This window comes from Hermetia illucens, chromosome 5 (assembly GCF_905115235.1).
Source record: "Hermetia illucens chromosome 5, iHerIll2.2.curated.20191125, whole genome shotgun sequence".
NCBI classification, from domain to species: domain Eukaryota; kingdom Metazoa; phylum Arthropoda; class Insecta; order Diptera; family Stratiomyidae; genus Hermetia; species Hermetia illucens.
Window position 1 is genome coordinate 22342233 of NC_051853.1, and position 20243 is coordinate 22362475.

General features: G+C 44.3%; 1 protein-coding gene across 1 annotated transcript; it reads right to left on the reverse strand.

Annotated features, from left to right (window-relative positions):
• Positions 1 to 999: 999 nt before the first annotated feature.
• On the reverse strand, positions 1000 to 6257 carry LOC119657838 (short-chain-enoyl-CoA hydratase-like). The gene is made up of 4 exons (XM_038064961.1): positions 6073 to 6257; positions 5693 to 5997; positions 1749 to 2238; positions 1000 to 1314 (listed from the first exon to the last, which is right to left on the reverse strand). The coding sequence occupies exons 1-4, from the start codon at positions 6173 to 6175 to the stop codon at positions 1130 to 1132; spliced, it is 1083 nt and encodes a 360-aa protein (XP_037920889.1). The 5' UTR covers positions 6176 to 6257; the 3' UTR covers positions 1000 to 1129.
• Positions 6258 to 20243: the final 13986 nt, after the last annotated feature.

Genomic DNA, 20243 nt, shown 5'->3' on the forward strand with positions numbered 1-20243 from the left:
TCGTCGAGGAATTCGAATATTTTTCAAGAGGGGCAATTCTGCTGCGAAATGTTTTTCAGAGGGGATTTCGTTCCATCTAATCTTGACTGCCAAATTTTTTGCATCAGAAGTTTCACTTAAATCGTCATGGGCGCCAGCCATTGCAGGGGCAAATCCCGGCAATGTCGAAAAATTGCATCTTTTCGTTAGCTTTCTTAGTGGGTTATATTTCATTATTTTCAGTCGAAAGTCGTGCTTCATCGGGTTCCATAACAGGCCAAGAGCGGCTATCCTAGACTCTTGTATAAACTCGTGCATTCCCACTTCATTAGAACCTTTTGGTTCCTTTCAAATGAATTTAACAGTTTACGTTAGAAGAGAAGATTTATTTGGTGGATATATTGCACAAAGGCTGACATTTTTGACTGATAAGGAATGAAATTTCGTTCAAGGTTTATTCGTGTTTTTTACCTCTCTGTATTGTCAGAAATTTTATATTTTCGAAATACTTTGTCTTTCAATTTCTTTATCAAAAGTAAAGGAACTCCGCATTGCATTGGTACTCACTATGATTATGATACAATCCTTGATCATCTTGTTTAAAATGCCGACGACTTACGCTTTTTGTTTACAATCGACCCACGCTATATGAATGACAATATATCAGAATGCGAGTCACAGTTTGTGGCCGGTGAATGAATCGTAAATGAAGCTACTCAATTCATAATTTTCTCATTATTAGAAAATGAAACATTTTTAAGCGGATTATGACGTTGACTGGAAATTGGTTCCTTGTGGTCCATCTTTATCACATCTTTTTTGGACTACTCGCCAATTGGCTGCCTTCCATTTCGAAATCTGGAATCTCATTAAAACAAGATATCGACGAATTAGGCAAACACTCTAACGAATTCAGGGTGAATCGATATAGGATAATCAAACGTGGGTAAAATAACCGGATCTCTTAAAGATTAGCCACTCCAGAAAGGCTTTGTATACGAGAAAAGCAAAAAGTCGTCATTTGTATTCCTTAAAATATAATTCGCTTCGACATTTCGATTAAAGAGAAAACAAATGTGCATATTCCGCTTAACAGAAATAAATAACTTAACAAGAGAAGTTCCAAAGCATGAAACTATTGTTCAATAATTCATTTTTTCTTCTGTCCACTTTCTTTTGCGGGGACGTCTTTATCTGAATCAGAGTCATCCGCTCCTTTCTTGTCACCTTCTTTGGCCTTTTCTTTGAGTTCCAATTCAATTTTGATTTCTTCTTTCTCCCAGTCGGCCATTGATTTTTCCTTGATACCTCGAGATGTTCCACCTCTTCCGACACCTGGAATCAAATGGAAAATGGTTTATTATTCTATTTTGCGTCGTAAACAATGAGATATGCATTCTTTTTCTGTTTTCGCTTTTAGCTTAGTTTGACAAAGGTAACATGTCAGGGTAGTGAAAAATGGTATTGAATATTCTGCCTAGAATTAACACGATTTTTTCTTATGACTAAGTGAAAAAACGCGATTCATTTTATTGGTGGATTATTATCGTGATTGGATGTTGCCAACTGAACTCTAAATGGGTAATAATCCAAGGAGAGCGTAATGCTGACTAAATGACCCTCTAGTGTTTCGTACAGAACTTCAATGAATGCACTAGCACGTTTAAAGATTTCGATCCAAATTGGATTGTTGTTAAAAGAATTACGATTGATAAATGTAGCTTTGATTATTAAGGGAACGGGTAAACGGGTGCTAATTGTGTACTTACCAGATTTGAACAGTTCAATGCCTTTCTTCATTTCTTCCATAATTTCCTTTGAAGTGTACATAATTTCATTCTGAATGGCGTTATTAAAACTTTGTGAATCATACACTGCTGCATAAATTGTTCTCCGATCATGATTGAGAGCAGCTTGGGGGAATTTCGTGATAGAATGGGCTAGTTGGACGGCTTGTCCAAGTGATGTTCCAGTTGCGACAATTCGATTTACTAATCCCATTTCAAACGCTTCTTTGGCTTTTACTTGACGTCCAGTAAGAATGAGATCAAGGGCACGCGATAGTCCGATCATTGCGGGGAGGCGAGCAGTTCCTCCATCAATAACTGGAACGCCAAACCGTCTGTTGAAAAATCCTAAGATGGCACTCTCCTCCATAACGCGAAGATCACACATAAGAGCCAATTCTAGACCATTCGCGACACAGTAGCCATTAATTCCACACACTACGGGCTTTTTTAAATGATCTCTTGTCGGACCCTGTTGGTGAAAATGTAACAGTGGAAATATATCAATTTTATTATAGTTAGAAGCTGGAAGAAAGAATTGGAGTAGAATTGTTCATACATATATGATTTGGAATTTCGTCCACGCCTTAGTTTTACCACTAAGCATTTCCAGATCAAAGGTGGCGGGAGAACACAAATACGAATACCTGCCATCGGAATCGGGGGTCTATCGGAACATAAAAACGATATTTCTGGACAAGGCGCAGTTTATTGACAAATATATTCTTCAATCATTCATTCTTCTTCTGTTGATAATGTAGTTCAAATTACTGCGGGAGTTGAAATATATGAGATATAGTGTTTCAATCGCACCTATGTTATGTGCCGTAATTACCGATTTGTTTTAGATGCATTAAGGACTTCCCGAGAAGCTTGCATTCTTCCCCCATTGCTTTGCGATACATATTTATGGGGCTACTCATTCCACATCTATTCTGGGGTAGTGAATTTTATTTTATGATATAGCCCGCAATGAAGTTATAACCCTTCCCAAAAGTACGGCCTATCCATGACCCTCTCCCCTTTCTGATCAGTACATCCATGGGTATCTGACCTGTACACCGATGAGACTCTTGGCCGGAGCTTGTGAACGGCCGATGCAAGCTTGAAGCTTTCGAATAACAGTGGCGGAAATTTTTAATGTATAAAGCCAGCTATGCCCGTGCATGAAAACTCCATACATGCACCAGCAAGCCAGACCACACCATTAGTTGCATCCTGACTGTGAAAAGTCCGACCATGCTTGTCTCCTTTTCCAAATTCAAACTCAAAATATAGAGAGAGCAAGGATATGGTATTTGAGGAAAGATGCTATGGCCCATTGCAGCAATTTACATTCTCTGGCAGAAGAATCATGGAAACGTCACTGATAATAAAAAAAAATAATATCGACGGTAAGATGTAACCCTGGTAGACTCTGCTTTGGACTCTGGAGTTTTTACCTCGATGCAGCTCGTGGCGATCAATATGAGGTTGCACCGATCATAGTAAAATTGCGAGATGGTTTGGACATGTAATTCGCGTTGATGAAAACTTACTTGGTCAGGGTCAGAACTATCAATTTAGTGGAGATACCGCATTATCTCATGCCGTGTATAGTTTTGCCCTGGCCGCAGGCATATTTCAACAGTTTTTCCATCGATTGCCACGAAAATCAAATCGTGTTACTTGGAGTGAAGCCTTTTTGGTATGGACCTAGGTATTTTTTGAAGACTATCTCGATCATACTTTCGATGTGGAGGTCACCAATGCTATGTCCGACATAGGGCTTGTGTGATCGACACTTTTCTAGACCAAATTCCACCAATATCAAGGCTGAACATTTCTACTATCCGCACCAGACTTTAAATATACGCGCACAATTTGATGTCATCTAAGTACATTAACTAGCAGCTTGGACTTACACATAGGTGGTATTAAATTGCAAAATCATGGCTTCGAGCATCATTCTGTGGCCATGAAAGGAGGTTCAATACCATAAAAAACAAAGACGATTCGTCGAATCCCCTTGGAAAATGCCTCTACATTTGCTTGTAGCGGCACATTGGAGACAAGAACCACAACTGCATTGCTGGCGGTGAGATCACCTCCATTGCTGGCTACCGCAAACTTCTCTTCCATTCGCACTTACGGCTACAGGTAGATAGACATGAGTCTCGTTTTGCGACGAAGGTTTTCGTGGCGATTCGTTTTGGCGGACATTAGTATCTTCATTTTAGGCGCAGATTTTCTGTGTCACTATGGGCTCTTGGAGGACCTACAGAACAAAGCCTTAATATATAGACCCCGTAACCTCTTTAAAGTCGTCAGGAAAAATTTCCACCTGCGCAAATGACACTCTTTCCATTGTTTTCGGGGACACTGCCGACCATCGCATTCGCGCACTCCTTCGAAAATATCGCAACATTACTACTGAAAGTAGTTTCTCTCAGTTGCTTAAGCACGATGTGCAGCATCATATCAACACTACCGGCTCGATCTTCTCAAAGGTGCGTCCCCTATCACCTCAGAAACTAGCTATTGCAAAGAAAGCCCTTACAATAGCTTTTGGTCATCTCCATTCCATATGGTCCCTAAGCTAAACGGCGAATGCAGACCTTGCGGAGATTACAGGCGTCTGAATGCTCAGAAAATCCCCCTACGAAACTTAAACTCCTGCTTTGTTTACAAGGATGATGTTTTGGTCACCTCTACTTCCGAATCTGATTATTTGGACCATCTCGAGTGCATTTTTCAACGTCTCTGTGAGGTCGGCCTCGTTCTAAACGTGGACAAAGGTAAATTCGTACAGAAGCAGGTGACGGAGTTCAACCAGACCCATGAAAGTCCTGGGGGTTTAACGTGAGTACCTGCCGTGTAGGCATAATCCCACGGACTTCTTTGGAAAGGGATTGATTTTGGGACCACAATCAGAGCCCCGCGATGACTAACACAGCGGTACTAGTTTATAGTGAGTGCAGACTCAGCATTCATACCAGTGGATGCGAGGCCTATCTAACACCTCTGCCGCAACTAAGGAGTACGGCACCCAAGTTGTACAGCGCAACTCCCCGCTTGAGCTCTGCCCGCCATGTAGGCATAACCACAACCACCATGAAACCCCCACTAGGGGGCCAACCGCAAATAACCGGGCCGAGAACACATCTTCCAGGAATTCTCCGGGAGCATATGCTCTCAGAGGGCCATCCCGGTTCCCATGGTACCAGATAACCTCTGGTGAGGCTTCGTGGCAGAGCCACTTCAGATGAGTCCCTTGCAGACTCGGGTCTGATCGCCCTCCTCGAGTACGTGGGGACGGAACTCCCCAACGGGCTTCAACCAGACCCAGACAATTTTCCTCTGCCAACCGCGGGAAGGTCCTGCAAAGGATCTTGGGCATGTTAAACTTCTATCGTCGGTTCTTGCCTCCGCTCATCACCAAGCGAAATTCAAGGCTTACTCGTCTGGGCCCAAAACGGAAGACTTCCGCGAGGTTGCGTGGTCTACTGAGGCCGTCCAGGCGTTTGAAACCGTCAAACAACAGCTTGTTGATGCTACACTACTGGCATTTCCTTGGCCAAATGCACCTCTAATCACGTTTGTCGATGTTCAGACACAGCGGTAAGTGCCGCTCTGCAACAATGGGTGAACCAAACCTGGGAACCGTTAAGCTTCTTTTCGAAGCAACTCAACTCAGCTCAACGTAACTACAGTGCCTAGCTAATTCCTGGATTTCAAGCCGTTCACAGTGTTCACGGACCACAAGCCCCTTACTTTCGCGCTTAAGCAAAAGCCCGGCAAAGCGTCGAGCAATCGAATGTTACGAACCTGTAAAATGCTTCTTTCTAAATTTTGTAATAAATGTTTCCAAGGTAAGATTCTGCTTCGAACGCCAGTGTTAAGTTAACATCTTTCCTAGCTCATATGCAGACTTGCGTAATACTCACCACTGTTCCCTCGGCTTTCATCAACAGATTGGCCTCCACATTATCAGAGCTTAGTTCGTTGATATCATATCCAGAACAAAACGACCCCCCGACACCGTATAAAACTCCAACGGAGGAGGTGTCATCATTCTCGAAGTCATGAAAGGCTTTGGAGAGTTGTTCCGCGGTCAAGTCGTTCACGGCATTCCTGTGTTCGGGTCGGTTGATTCCAATCAGGGTGATGGGTCCATCTTTCTCAACAAGGACGAATTTCTCCTCTTTCGGCGCTTCAGCTTTTTCCTCTTCAACCGGCGCGACCTTTGCTTCTGAATAAGAGAGCGAGAAAGATTTTCATAAACACATTGTAAAGAGCAATTCAAGTCTTTTGGCACGTAACTGACCGTTTTTTTCAGCTGATAGGGCACGACCCAAGGAAAGCTGTCTCATAAGGAAGTGCTGTTGGTTGCCGAGATTTCGAACGATATTACTTAAACTTCGAATCATTGCGAGAATCGTGCTATAACATTAAAATGGTGCAATAGATGCCTTGGAGCCGGTGCCCGCACAGTGGTGACAGTTGAACAGATGTAAGCTGTCATATTATTGAAATTCCTGATAGGATTCTTGTGTCGTAGGTATATGGCCATGCTAGGTGATTCTTTACAAGAACCGATAAAAGATGTCGCTTAATTTAACCGAAAAATGGAATTCGATATAAGAAGCTTTTATAAGATTAACACTTTCAGGGCCTGGGTAAAACTCGTAAACTCGTCAGTTGACTAGAAAGTGAATTCGGTCAGATTAGATTCAGATTAAAAAAAAGAGAAAAGAAAAAAAACCTAGTTAAAAGATGAAATTTTCAGGATCTAGGAGTTGCATTTTTTTCATTTTAGATTTGATACTTTAAAATCCAAATTGCAAAATGCTTTAACATGTTTGTACTTAAGGAGGAGAGATACCTTTTACCAGTCCAGGAAACTTTTTTTTCATCTAAATATCTTGGTATCTTCCTTATCTGAGGGTTCTTATAATCTACCACATTCTGATTTGTTTTGATCGATTAATCGTTATATATACCTCACCGTGGGTTGTTGGTGGGGTAGTCAGTGGCCTAAACTTCCAACATGCTGACCTGTTGTATGCCAATGGAAGTGATCGACCCCGCTCCTGCATGGTAATCTCAAAAGACTTCCAGAAGAAGTTTCGAGTGGAGCATTCATCAGAGATATCCAATATGCCAATATGGGGGTAATAGCAGGGTATGATGTCAACGCTCACCACATATGCTGGGGAAGTTGCAACATCAATGCAAGAGGACGGAGACTACTGGACTATCTAGTAGGAACCGATCTGCAGATCCTTAATTTGGTAATGAACCCACTTTCTTCAACTTGGTCAGGCGAGAGATAATCGACATTACGGTGGCATCCCCTGACATTGAGGCTCTGGTCGGCGAGTGGAGAGTAACAAACGATATCACACTCTCGGATCACAGACGCATTGATTTCGTAATGGGCATGAATCCATCTCCACCTACTCCATTTCGGAATCCGCGGAAGACAGATTGGGCGACGTATAAAATAAAATTGAAAGCCCGGGTCACGATCCCGGGGAAGCGCATCAAATCCATTGCTGCAATTGAGAAGACAGCCCAGATGATCACAACTAGCATGAGAGAAGCTTTCGAAGCAAGCTGTCCACTAAAGATACCAAAGAAGGGTAAAACACCATGGTGGAACTCGGATTTGGCAAAACAGAGGAGAACGACAAGGATGCTCCCCAGTCGTGCTCTGAAGTGTGATTCAGGCGTTAGCTAGAATCGCTATAAAGAGGCACAGAAGGCTCTAAAGAAGAGCGTAAGGTCGGCTAAACAATCATCATGGAGACGCTTTTGCGAAGAGACTAACTTCAAAGCTGAAGCGGATTCTGGTTAAAGAACGTAGCCAGAAGCTGGGTTATTTACGTTTACAGAATGAGAGGTACACAAATTCCGCATGCTATCAACATAGTATGCTAGTCCCAAGCCCAGGTAAAGGAGGAAAATTTGGCAAAGTACTCCGTAGTATCAGGGGAAGAAATAAATAGAGTTTAGTTGGAGTTATTCCTCTATGTTAAATCCTACCTGATCTCTCTTGATGATAGGTCCCGCGACAGGCCGACCAAGAAAATGCATACAATGTCGTTACAAACAAGGTGATCGGATTGAGTCACAAGCCTCGGAGAAATGCTAGGACGTGCACATCAGTCGATGTGGCTGGACGAGGCTTGGTACTGTCGAGAAATGGGCAAGGGTTCTTGACGCATGCACGACAGCAAGACGTATGCCAGTTAGTCTGAACAATACAAATACGTGCCTGCATGCTAAATGTTGGTACCCTAACTGGAAAGACCGAGGAACTCGCAAGAGCCCTTTGGAAAAGGCGCATTGATATCTGAGCTCTACAAGAAACCCGATGGTCTGGTGGCAAAAGCTGCGACATTGAACGCGAATGCGGTAAAAATAGCTACGAACATCTCTATTTTGGTAGCCCACACACTCAATATGGTGTTGGCATTGCCATCTCAGAGGGTTTCCGTGATGTCGTCAAAGAATTGAAGAGCTCACCATTAAATCAGCTGATTGCGCTATTCACTTTTTTACCGCGTACGCACCACAGACAGGTCGACCTGATACCTAGAAAGATGCCTTCTGGCAACTTCTCGATAAAAAGACTTGTCACGTGCCTGCTGACGACTATATCATCATTGTCGGTGACCTTAATGGTCATTTGGGTGAAAAGGTAGACGATAACAGGTGCCATGGGGGAAAGGGGTTCGGAGCGCGCAATGAGGGTGGCGAGCACCTCAATATCGGCCGTTGATTGCCGTCTTGCGAATTAAGCCACCGATAAAACAGCGTGAGGAACGCACTGGCACGTCTCGCATTAAATGGTGGCGATTTCGTGAGAAGAAAGAAGATTTGATCTCACTCACACGATTACTGACCATTAAGAATGTGGAAGAATCGTGGAACCAAATGAAAGACATGATCCACAAACCGGCCTCTTCTACCATCGGGGTCACCAAGCTGGGTAAGTGGTACATCAACCGAGATACTTTGCTTTGGAATGACGATGCTGAAATGAAGGTCCGTGAAAAGAAACGCCTCTACCACAAATTTCTCGACGATAAAACACTGGCCAATTGGCAAATTTATAAGAATGCAACCAGGAAGCAAAGGAAGCAGTCGCTGTCACCCGAGCGGACCATTACAAACATTTTTATGATAAACTGAACACTCGGGATGGCGAGAGAGATTTGTATCGACTTGCTAAAAGCCGTAACGAACGTACACAGGATATCGAACACTTCTATTGCGTTAATGGCAAGAACGGTAATTTGATTTCCCACCGTCGAGCCGCAACGGATAGATCGTCAGAATACTTCGAGCAGATTTTAACTGAAGAATTTGCTCATCCTCCACTTCCACAATCATTGTCGGCATTTGGAGCAGTTCCACCTGTCAACGCAACTGAAGTCGAGGAGGCAATAAAACGAATGAAATCGGGGAAAGTCACAGGACCTGACGACATCGCATCTGAGCTCTGGAAAGCAAAGAGCTGGGACCCAACACTCTGGCTCAGTGAATTCTTTAATCGGGTTATTCAGGAAGGAAGAACACCACCTGACAGGCAAGAAAGTACTACTGTTCCAATATGGAAAAAGAAAGGTAGTCCAGCAGAATGTTCAAATTACCATCCGACCCGGTTACTTTCTCATATCATAATGATTTTTAAACGCATTCTTGACAACCGTATTCGCGGAATCGTTGAAATCACCGTGAATCAAGCCGGATTTGTCAAAAGCTGAATTTTCGGCAACCGATCCCCATGAAACAGCCACAATCACTGTCAGCTGCAGTGACTTGCCCAGAACTGAGGGATTTAAATATCTCGGGTCAATGCTATCAGCCAATGGAGAACTGTTATGAAATTGTTTCACGCATTAGCACAACTTAGATGAACTGACGTTCCACAACTGGTGTTCTCTGTGATCGAAGTATCAACGAACGTCTCAAATCTAGAATTTACCGCAATTTCGTCCATCCTGTCACTCTCTATGGTTTTGAATATTGGTCGAATATAAAAGACAATGAATAGCGTCTTGCGATAATGGAGACGAAAATATTGCGTTGGATATCCGCGATCGATATGGGGTTGCACCGATCGTGGAGAAATTGCGAGAGAGGCGTATTCGATGGTATGGTCACACAATTCGTGCTAACGAGAATTCACTTGCCAAGATTGGTCTGAACATCGAAGTCGACGGTAAACGGCTAAAAGGTAGGCCGAGACAACAGTGGCTTGATACGCTGGATGGGGATTTAAAAGCCTTGAGATTGTATCCAGATCAGGCATTTGATAAAATTAAATGGCGAAATCGATCACGACGAGCCGACCCCGCTTATGAACCGGATAAAGGCTGAAGAAAAAGAAGAAGAACTCAAGTGACTGCTACAATTTTTCAGTTTTAGTTTGTATCGTGTTGATATGTCAATATATGTAGTTTTTTGTAGTACACTACCGGGCTAGTGCAATATAGGCATGCCGCGTCACGCCGCGTAGCGTATATGGGATCGATATCCTCGCTCTACAGTATAATCTCAATTATAGTGACCGGGAGCACTTGGTAATCTTCCACCGACAGGCAGTGGCGATAGTGCTCCCACCTATTGGAGATGAAAACGGTGTAGCAGGCATTATCCATCACATCCTTGCAGTAAAAGCGTTCGGGTGACCATGATTAGCATAGATTTATTGGGTGTGAGGTGAACGTCGAAAAAAGTCACTTCTGCATAATGAACCCAGACCAAGCACTCAATAGACCGTATCAAAAGCAGTGCTATTTCGGTACTGCCCCTGAGAAGAAACCAATCAACTCTTCTTTTTGCACCATCTGCCCGATCAGATAGTGAGCAATCCCATGCTGCTTCTGTCTAGGCCGTTGCAAACCACAGCTTTGTACCCAGAGACCCAGCATTTGAAAAAGTGGGTTGGGTAGAAACTGCCCTTTGCCTTATTTTTCTTATTATTTTCTTCCGAGTCTGAGAACTCGGCGAGAAGAAGAAGCGACCAAAACATCATCCATATATACGAAACAAAAATTTAAGTTTCACAGGACAGAGTGGATGAATTTCTGGATTGTCTGCACAGATCTCGAGTGCATTTTTTAACATCTCTTTGAGGCCGGACTCGTTCTAAATGTTGAGAAATGCAGATACCTACAAAACCAGGTGAAATTTCTCGGCCGCATGATTACCCCTAATAATAATAATAATCATTGGCGCAACAATCCATGTTGGATCAGGACCTTGAAGGGTGTTAGAGCACTTCATTCAAAACCGTAACGGTACACTAGGAGACAATGTGGTCAGCATTGCGCTTGCCAGAGATTATTACCCTGATTTGACTCAGGTACTCATTCACAGCTGAGTCGCCTGGTATCCGACGTCAAATCACGATACAAATCCCACTGCCACCAGCGAGATTTGAACCGCGACCTTCCGTACGACAGCCTTGCGCTCTAACCACTCAGCTATCCCCTTGACGGAACCAAATCTGACCCAGATAAAGTGGAAGCGATTAAGAACTTTCCCCCGCCAACCACGGTGAAGTTTCTGGGAAGGTTTTCGGGCATGTTCAACTTCTATCGTCGTTTCTTGCCTAAGGCCGCTCATCATTAAGCGATCCTCAACACTTACTTGTCTGGGCCCAAAACCAAAGACTCCCGCGAGGTTGCGTGGTCTACTGAGGCTGTCCAGCCGTTTGGAATGGTCAAAGAACAGTTTGTTGATGTTACACTACTGGCATTTCCTCGGTCAGATGCACCGCTAGCTATGTTCGTCGATGCTCCAGACACAGCGGTAGGCGCCGCTCTTCACTAATGAGTGAATGAAACCTGGCAACCGTTGAGTTTCTTTTCGAAACAACTCAACTCAGTTCAATGTAACTTCAACGCCTACGATCGTCAGCTACTCGTTGTCTACTTCACCATTAAATATTTCCGCTTCTCCCTTGAGGACAGGCCATTCACAGTGTTCACAGACCACAAGCCCCTTACTTGCTTAAACAAAAGGCCGACAAAGCGTTTCCTCGCCAATTTCAGCAACTGAGCTTCATCAGTCAGTTTATTTCTGACATCCAATACGTGTCTGGAAAACACAACCTTGTTGCAAACACTTTGTCTCGAATCTCGGAAGCCGCAGCATCCGCCGTGGTCGATTATACGGCATTCACTGAGGCGCAGAAAGACGACTCAGAGCTTCAGAACCTGAAGGCAAATTCCAAATACAAATTCAAGGAGTTTCCAATCTTCGGCTCAAACTACTTACTCTGCGAGACCTCAGACAAGGGACCAAAGTCATTCATTCCGGCTGATTTCCGCAAGGAAGGATTTCATGCAATACACTGTCTTGCGCACCCAAGCATCAGGACGACGAATCGGTTAGTCACTGAAAAATACTTCTGGCCGTCCATGAACAAGGACGTAAACTCATGGGCCAGACGGTGCGTCGTGTGTCAAAAGTGCAAAATTAACAAGCACGTAAGAAAGGAGTAAGCGTATTCTCTAGGTCGACCAAGTACTTCAACACCATCCACCTTGACATCATTGGCCCTTTGCGAGACTCTCATAAAGGATACGGATACAAGTATTGCGTCATAATCGTAATAATAAGTAATACCTCTGACTGACATTACGGCACAATCATGGAATGGATCACGCGCTTTGGTCTACCAACTGTAATCATCACGGACCACGGAATACAGGTTAAGTCTACCCTTCTCTCGGAGTTAGGCAAGCTCCTTGGTTTTAAAGATCACAGGACTACTACATACCATACTCAGCGCAATGGGATGCTGGAACGTTGGCATTGTACACTAAAGCCGCCTTAATAGCTCGCGACGATTCGTCGTGGTCATAGTTGTTGCCTTTCATCCTCCCGGAGGACCGAGAGGAATTTACGGACGGCCTCGCGGAGATGCTGTATGGGAAGAACCTGCGACTCACCGCCGACCCTGGATATCAGAGCAGGGTTAAATGACTCCAGCATGCTGCGCCTGCTCAGGGACGCGGTTTTGAAATCGCGGTCGATTCTACCTTCACGACACGCCGGAAGGCGATACCCCCAGGGACCTCGAGGCATGTTCGCAAGTCCCGATTTGAGTGGAAGCTCCTCGGAGGCCGTTGCACCCACCATACGAGGGCCTTTTAGAGCCCTGGAGCCACGGGAGCACTCCTTCATGCTCGATGTTCGGAGCGGGCCCAAGTGGGTCTCGTTGTCGAGGCTGAAGGTCCTAGTCGAACCGGGAGAAGCTTTAAAAAAGCGTGGGTTTCGCCCGGTAACTCCATTGCCGGGATCACGTTCTGGTTCCTCCATTGAACCGGCGCGGTTTTAGGTGGTGGCGGTGTAATATGACGGGGACGATGGGGATGGGAACATTTACAATAAAAGACGTCTCTGATGACAGGAACCAACACTGGGAGGGCTAGTGACCCGCGTCCGTCGCAGGACGCATATTCGTCTTCCTTTTTCAACCGAGTTTGAACTGCTCTTGGGCGTTTAAGTAATGAACTCATGTAGAGATATCTTTTCCGATAAAACGACATTTTAAAAATTTCACTATTACCCTTTTATTAATATTTAAACTCGATGCGATTTTGTTAATTTTATTGATATCTACTTTATAAACTTTAAAAACAATACTTTTCTTGTCCAGTTCGCTTAACTCTAAGGTTATTTTTGTAAATAATGTTTTTAAAAACGTTACTTTCGGCAGTCGAATCAAATACTTTTCAGATTGTTTTATTTATTTAATTTCAGGTTTCTCGTTTAAGTTTATCGAATTCATTCGACTTTACAAATAAATTTTCAATCTTTCTCATGCCTTTGCGTCTTAACGTCAACTAATCTTTTCTTTTTTCGAAAAATTTACTTATAATATAAAAAATCTTTACGATCTATTCACTAGAGGTAACTATAACAATTATGCGAAAGTTTAGAGTGTCTTCGAAATTTTATCTAAATTAATGCGGAAGTAATGTGCTGAGAACATTTACACACACGAATGCACACAGTAAACTTGCATAAAATAAGTAAATAATTTGAATTCTACGAGTTAGGAGTTGTTGCTTTCTTTCGAGGAAGGAATAACATGAAATAAAGTTTAGTTTTGCTACAAACAAAGTAACGAAAATAGATACTCTCAAAATACTAGGCAAACTTTTAATTATGGTTCACTAGACTGCGCGGTTTAAGTTTTAATGTAAATGCTGGTTTCATTCCTTTTCTGAATCTGATTCGAAGCTTGGTCGGAGCGGATATTTATATATTATGATTGTACATACATATATGATCTAGGTTTGGTATAAATTGTAAACAAAACAATAAAAACTACGTCGGAGCGTATAGCATGAAGAGCATCCTCATATTTCAATACACGTCTTGGAGGAAGGAAGTTATCTTTCCTCCAAGGAAGCAGAAGGACTTCCGAATTACATGACCTATGATTTTTTAGCTCCATTTATCACTTCTTAGAGAAGCCTCTATCAACAATGGCGACTCTATACTGAGTTAGTTTGCTCTTCATTCGACATACCCTGACTTAGACTTAACAAAACTTATCAACTGCAACAAATAAATCTATAGAACGTATAAAAGCACTTCTAACTACTGCTGGAAAGGTGGTTATAAATTCGTATAGGAAAAATCCTGATTATATAGGAGGGGTTAACTGCAACAATACATGCATTCAATAATAAAATAGAAATAATCAAGCAATAGATTCAAAGTGTTAATGTGGGTAGTAGAATTGATTTTCAAGACTTTTAAAATCGAAAAAGTTAAATAATTTGTAGAGAATTATATTGTTCCCTTTGGTACTGTTTAATACGATGGTAATTCTGAGAATTTTTGGCCTAATGAAGGAGAAAGTGACGTTGAACAGTAGCATGTGTTTCAGAGGGTTGCGGATTCGGCACTGCAATTCTCAACAAACACCCGGGTATTGCACGCTTAACGATTTAACACCTCCAGTTCTGCTGTCAAATCGCGCGGTAAAACAGAGATGAGTCGACAGGCCCTCAAAGGATAGGGCTGTGCAACAGGTCAACAACCTGTTCGCGATATTGCCATGGAACTCAAAATTGAGCTTACTACGAGTTTGGAACCTGGAATGTGCCCATCCTGTTCAGAACTGGCACTTTTAGAATTGGTACTGGGTGCTCCCGGAAACGAAATTGTTAGGTAGTGAGGAATTTGATTTTCGAATGCATAGTACATTCAAAAGCGCAAAACTTTTGTTGTTCTATATGGTTCTGAGTGCAGGCTGTTTACAAAAAACAATGAACTGCGCCGCGCGGTAATAGAGGCGAAGATGTTGCGTTGGACCAGTGGCGTAACACACCATGACCATGTCCAAAGTGGGGATATCTGCGATCGATATGGGGTTGCATCTTGGGAAAACTGCAGGAGAGACGTCTTCAATATTATGCATATGTAAATCGCGCTAACGAACATTCATTTGCCTAAATTGGTCTCAACATCGAAGTGAATGCGAAACGGCTGAAAAGACGGCCGGAACAACGATGGTTTGACACGTTGGACGGTGTTTTGAAAGCTTCGCGACTTGATCCAGATGACTTCCACTTCTGGACGGAACAAAGGCTGAAGAAAAAGAAGAAATGTCATCGAAATGTGTCCGAGCATTAGAAGAACAAATCCTACAGACGTTGAGGCAACATCAGGATGCCAGTAGGATTGATGTGAAGTGGAGTCGGCACAATCAAAACTGTTGCAGAAAAAATAATCAGATGCGAACCGCGGTATAAAATGAACGAATGGTCTGACGGCAAGTCGCAGCAAGAAAAATTTCCAATACTTGGTCGTGTTCGAGAAAACTTTCCTCCGAAGAATTTTTGGCCCCCTACATGAGGATGGACGATTCCGTAGCCTACATAATGACGAACTCTGTGGCCGGTACCACAAACGTCTGGTTATGGATAAAATCCGGCTCAACAGGTTGCGGTGGGTGGGTCATCTAATCGGTATGGATGAGGATGATCCAGTCCGGAAATTCTATAAGAGCATCTATGCTAAAAAAAAGAAGACGAGGCCGACCCTGCCTGAGATGGAGCGATGGCGTAGGACAGGACGCCAACAGCTTTTAGGGGTATTGCAGAAAACCTACAGTAACCAGTGCTTAAAACTAACGAAACCTTCACAGGGGATCTTTTTTGAATAGAATTGATGCGATGGAAGGCAAAGCGTCCGATATACGTACGGGTAAAAGTATGACAACGCTTGGCCAGACTTTCATTGGTTATCCTGGTTCCGAGTGCTGGGTAACTACCAAGGGCAATGAACACCGCTTAGTCATTATGGAGATGAAAGTGTTACGTCCTATTAATAGGAAAACTAGCCAGATCACGTTCAAAATGAGGACATTTGCGATCGATACTGTATTGCACCATTCGTAGAGAAGTTGTGAGAGAAGCGTTTCTATACACGGTTCAGATACATTCAATGCGATGGCAGATGATGAAGAGGACGAAAATACTTCCCACATCTTAGCGCTCTCGGTGGAAATATACTGCGTAGATAGATACTCTGAAGAAGAGCTAGACCAGCCGCGGCTAATGAATTATTCTCTGAGCTTGAGTGATTTTTAGTTAATTTTTTTTTTTCAATTTTAAAATTATTTGCTGGGTAACGGCCCTTCACTTCAAGAGGTCTTTCGAAGATTTTGTCATCCGAAACCTTTAAGGTTCTCGTTGTGGTAGATATTGATTTCATGGCTACTGATGAGAGGGCTATGATCGTTGTCAGATATCCTGTTTCTGTGCTAACTAGCTTGTCTGAAGATGATGTGGTAAACATGAGCCATTTCTATTGTAATTAAGCCTTTTTTTATGCACAATTTGGAGATTATTGGCATATCCAAACTAGGCGTTCTTCGAGTCGCATTCGCAGTTAGTTATCTCGTACATTCTTTAAAAAAATTTTCCTAACTTTAGTAAGGAGCAATCACCAATCATAAACGCAACATTATATACTTAAAGTTTTACCAACGGCGGAATGTGTATTTTGTCACTTTTCTAGTTTTGTTGTGCAGCATACCTCGGCCTTCTTGATGGTCAATGGTTGAATGCCTGCAGGGGTCGTCAGTGACCTTTAACGGGTCGCTTACGGTATGGGGTGAAGAATGAAAAGCAAACCGCGAATGACCGGTACACGTCGGGACCCCGAAGCCATCGACAGCTCTCTGTCGACGTCACTGGGGTGATGTGAGACGAGTTCTCCAAGGTCGTGGTTGTAACGTGCATCAGGAGCTAGCCCTTTGAGACCCTGTGAACTGGGGCAGGGGTTGTGTCCCCGACGGTATGCCCGTTCCTGACTATTGCGGCCCGCTCCTTTGCACACGATGCGATGGTGAATTTCCCATGGAGAATAAATCTAAACAAACAAAAAACTCGACTAAACAGCAGGGAAGGAGGAAGAGCTGATTGCGTTTGGGCGCAGTACAAAAATGCGTCGTTCACCGCATCGATCAGCGATAGAGGCATCGAGGGCTAAAATACCCGATGTGACACCGGAAAATCCAATTAAAGAGCCTTATCAAGTGGCACGACTGATGGTGTGGGGACGGCAACTCCAATACCTCGAGTGCCTCTGTTCCCAAAAAAGCGCTATTCCTGAGCAGGTGGATTCGGACACGAATCGGGTACAGGTGCAGTCGACGGTCCTAGCTAGAGCCGAAGAGGCAAGGCAGTAACAGAAAAGACGAGGAAACGAAGAAGGACTAGATCGTCGGCTCTGCTCACTAAGCCGATGGAAGGCAATACATTTGCTCAAGTCCTTTGTGAAATCCACTACAGGATGAAACCCGAAGACAACGAAGCTGAAGTGTCTTCTATACGGAAAACGTAGGGTGGCGAAGTCCTTGTCGAACTGGATCCGAAGACGACTAGCAAGAGTACGTTCTGCGAAGCGATCAAGGGCTTATTGGGGGAGAATGCTCTTGTTTCTAGTCTAGAGTCTATGTACTCTCTAGAAATCCGAGATCTGGATTGCCTCTCAGAAAAGGTCGAAGTGGAGGAGGCCACAAAGTGTGAATGTCCAGAGGTAACCAATGCCCAGATAGGTATGACCTCTATAAATGCTCAAGGCCAAAAACTCGCCGTGATGGAAATACGCAAGCAATATGCGAGGAAACTTCTTAGCAGCGGGAAAATCAAAATTAGATGGTCATGATGCAGGGTACGAATGCGGATAGTTCTCACCAAGTGCTGCAGGTGTCTGGACTATAGATACACGTCGGGAACTTGCAAGGGACCGTATAGGAGGACAGCATGCCCCAGATGCGACCGGATAAGTTACCAAGCGAAGACCTTTAGTGAAGGTGAAAGTTGTGTTCTTTGCAGGGATCGTAGCGCGTCTGGTGGGAGCGTCGACAACACTGCGGGTTCCGGACGGAGTTCAGTTTTTACGGCGGAACTGGAAAGGGCTAGGGCGCAAATGGCATGATCTTCATTTTATAAATTAACATGCACCGGGCAGTTCGCCGTGGAGGTTGAGGCTGATCTAGTGCTAATCAGCGAGCAATACCGGAACAGGGACCCGGCTTCATTGCATCTCGACTAATCGGGAATCGCTGCCATGTGGGTTTGGGTCGACGTTCGACTTGGTGATCTTGTCTAAGATCGAGGCGATGGCTTTGTCTGGTTTGTGTGTTTAGGGATAACGCGTTTTAGTGTTTACCTGACGCCGAATCAGACGATGCCGGAGGACGCCGTTTCGGGCATGGAGAGGCAAATCCTGGTAGGCAGTAATTTTAATAGTAGGACCTTTGAATGGGGTATGCCTCAGCCAGACTCCAGAGGGAAACGGATTCTGGAAATGGCAGCGAGAACCGGGCTCCTAGTTTTGAACACCGGATCCATCAAGGAATCATCCCTGATACAACTTTTGGGCCGGAATCCCTGGCACCATTGGTGAAAGGGTGGCGAGTCCTGCAAGAATTCTCGGCCAATGATCACCAGTACATCGCATTCGAAGTGGTTCACGCTACGCCAGAGTGCACCAACCAGATTCTCCTCTTGCTTGTGGAATGTCGCGATGGTAAACACTGGGAAGTTCGTTGAAGCTCTTGGAGTTGTCAGCGCCGCGTTGGAAGGTATTGGTGTGGTAGCATTGCGGCTGACACTGTCGAAAATCCAGTTATGAACCTGATAACGACAGCATGTGAGGCTTCCATGCCACGGAGAGACACCAGCCGTAACACGCCTTCTATATACTGGTGCACGGCAGAAATTTTCGACCTATGGAGGGAGTGTCATAACTTCTACCGCTTGGCACAACGTTTACACGCCAAAGCTCGTGACTGGCAGAACCTGGTCAACGAGATAAATAAGGTACCGTGGGGATTTCGCTATAAGCTTGTTACCCGGAAAATCGGGGCATACTAAGTGCCGACCAGATGGATCGCTTTGTGCGGGTATTATTCCCCAGACATCCTGTGCGGTCTGATGTCAGTATCGCGGAAAGCGTCGAGGATTTCCTCCTTTTTACCAGGAGGGAGCTCGAACAAGCGATTCAAATCATGAACCTCAAGAAAGCGCCAGGTCCTGATATTATTTCGGCGGAAATTTATAAACTAGTGTTTCGCCAACGACCAGACTTGCTGCTCGGGACGTTCAACGCTTGCTTGAAGGAAGGTTTTTTTCATGTTGCTGGGAGGTAGCTATAGTCGCGCTGATCAGCAGGGCAAAAGGAGAACCGAAGCTGCCGTCTGCATATCGACCGCTGTGTATGCTTGACACGGTCGGAAAACGCTTGAAAAGCTTATCAGAAGTAGACTCACTGGCGCGACCCGCAGTGTCGGGGAGTTATCCCCAAGGTAGTTCGGGTTCAGGACCCTGGTATCCACAGTGAATGAGATTATGGAGGTCGTGGATACGGTTCATCGAACCGAGGCACACAGCCGCCGATCTAGACGGATTGTGCTCCTCATAATGCTTGATATCAGAAATGCCTTCTATTCCATAAGATGGACTGATATGCTAGGCATATTAGAAAACTGATTCTACGTGCCAGGCTATCTCTTGCGGATATTAAGGGATTATCTGAAAGACCGCTCCCTGCTCTATGCCCTATGTAGGGCAGCAGCAGTCTCGGCCTAGATTCGGCTAATGGCGTATGTTGGATGCTCTGTATCTACTAGGAGACGTCTCCTTATGGGAGCAACGCAGTCGGTTCTGCTCAATGGCGCGGAGGTGTGATGCTCTTGACAAGGAGGTGCATTGTAAGCGTCTTGCTCAAGTGCAGACACGGGGAGTTTTGTGAGTGGCGTCTGCTTATCACACTGTCTCAGAACCGGCCGTGATGATGATCGCGGGAGTGATCCCCGTTGCCCCCCTTTGCTAAGGAACGTAAACCTACGTATCGTCATAAGGGCGAGAACTTAAGAGGGGTGGTTGTCCGTGAAGAACGTCCACGCACCCTTACCGAGTGGTAACTCTTTTGGCAAAATAAGCC

Bases quoted from the DNA above. Each gene is read 5' to 3' on its own strand.
- LOC119657838 (XM_038064961.1), bottom strand. From the start codon at position 6,175: ATGATTCGAAGTTTAAGTAATATCGTTCGAAATCTCGGCAACCAACAG. The intron at 2,239-5,692 runs GTGAGTATTACG...TTTCACCAACAG, and splicing joins TGAAAGCCGAGGGAACAGTG to GGTCCGACAAGAGATCATTT. The intron at 1,315-1,748 runs GTAAGTACACAA...ATTTGATTCCAG, and splicing joins CATTGAACTGTTCAAATCTG to GTGTCGGAAGAGGTGGAACA.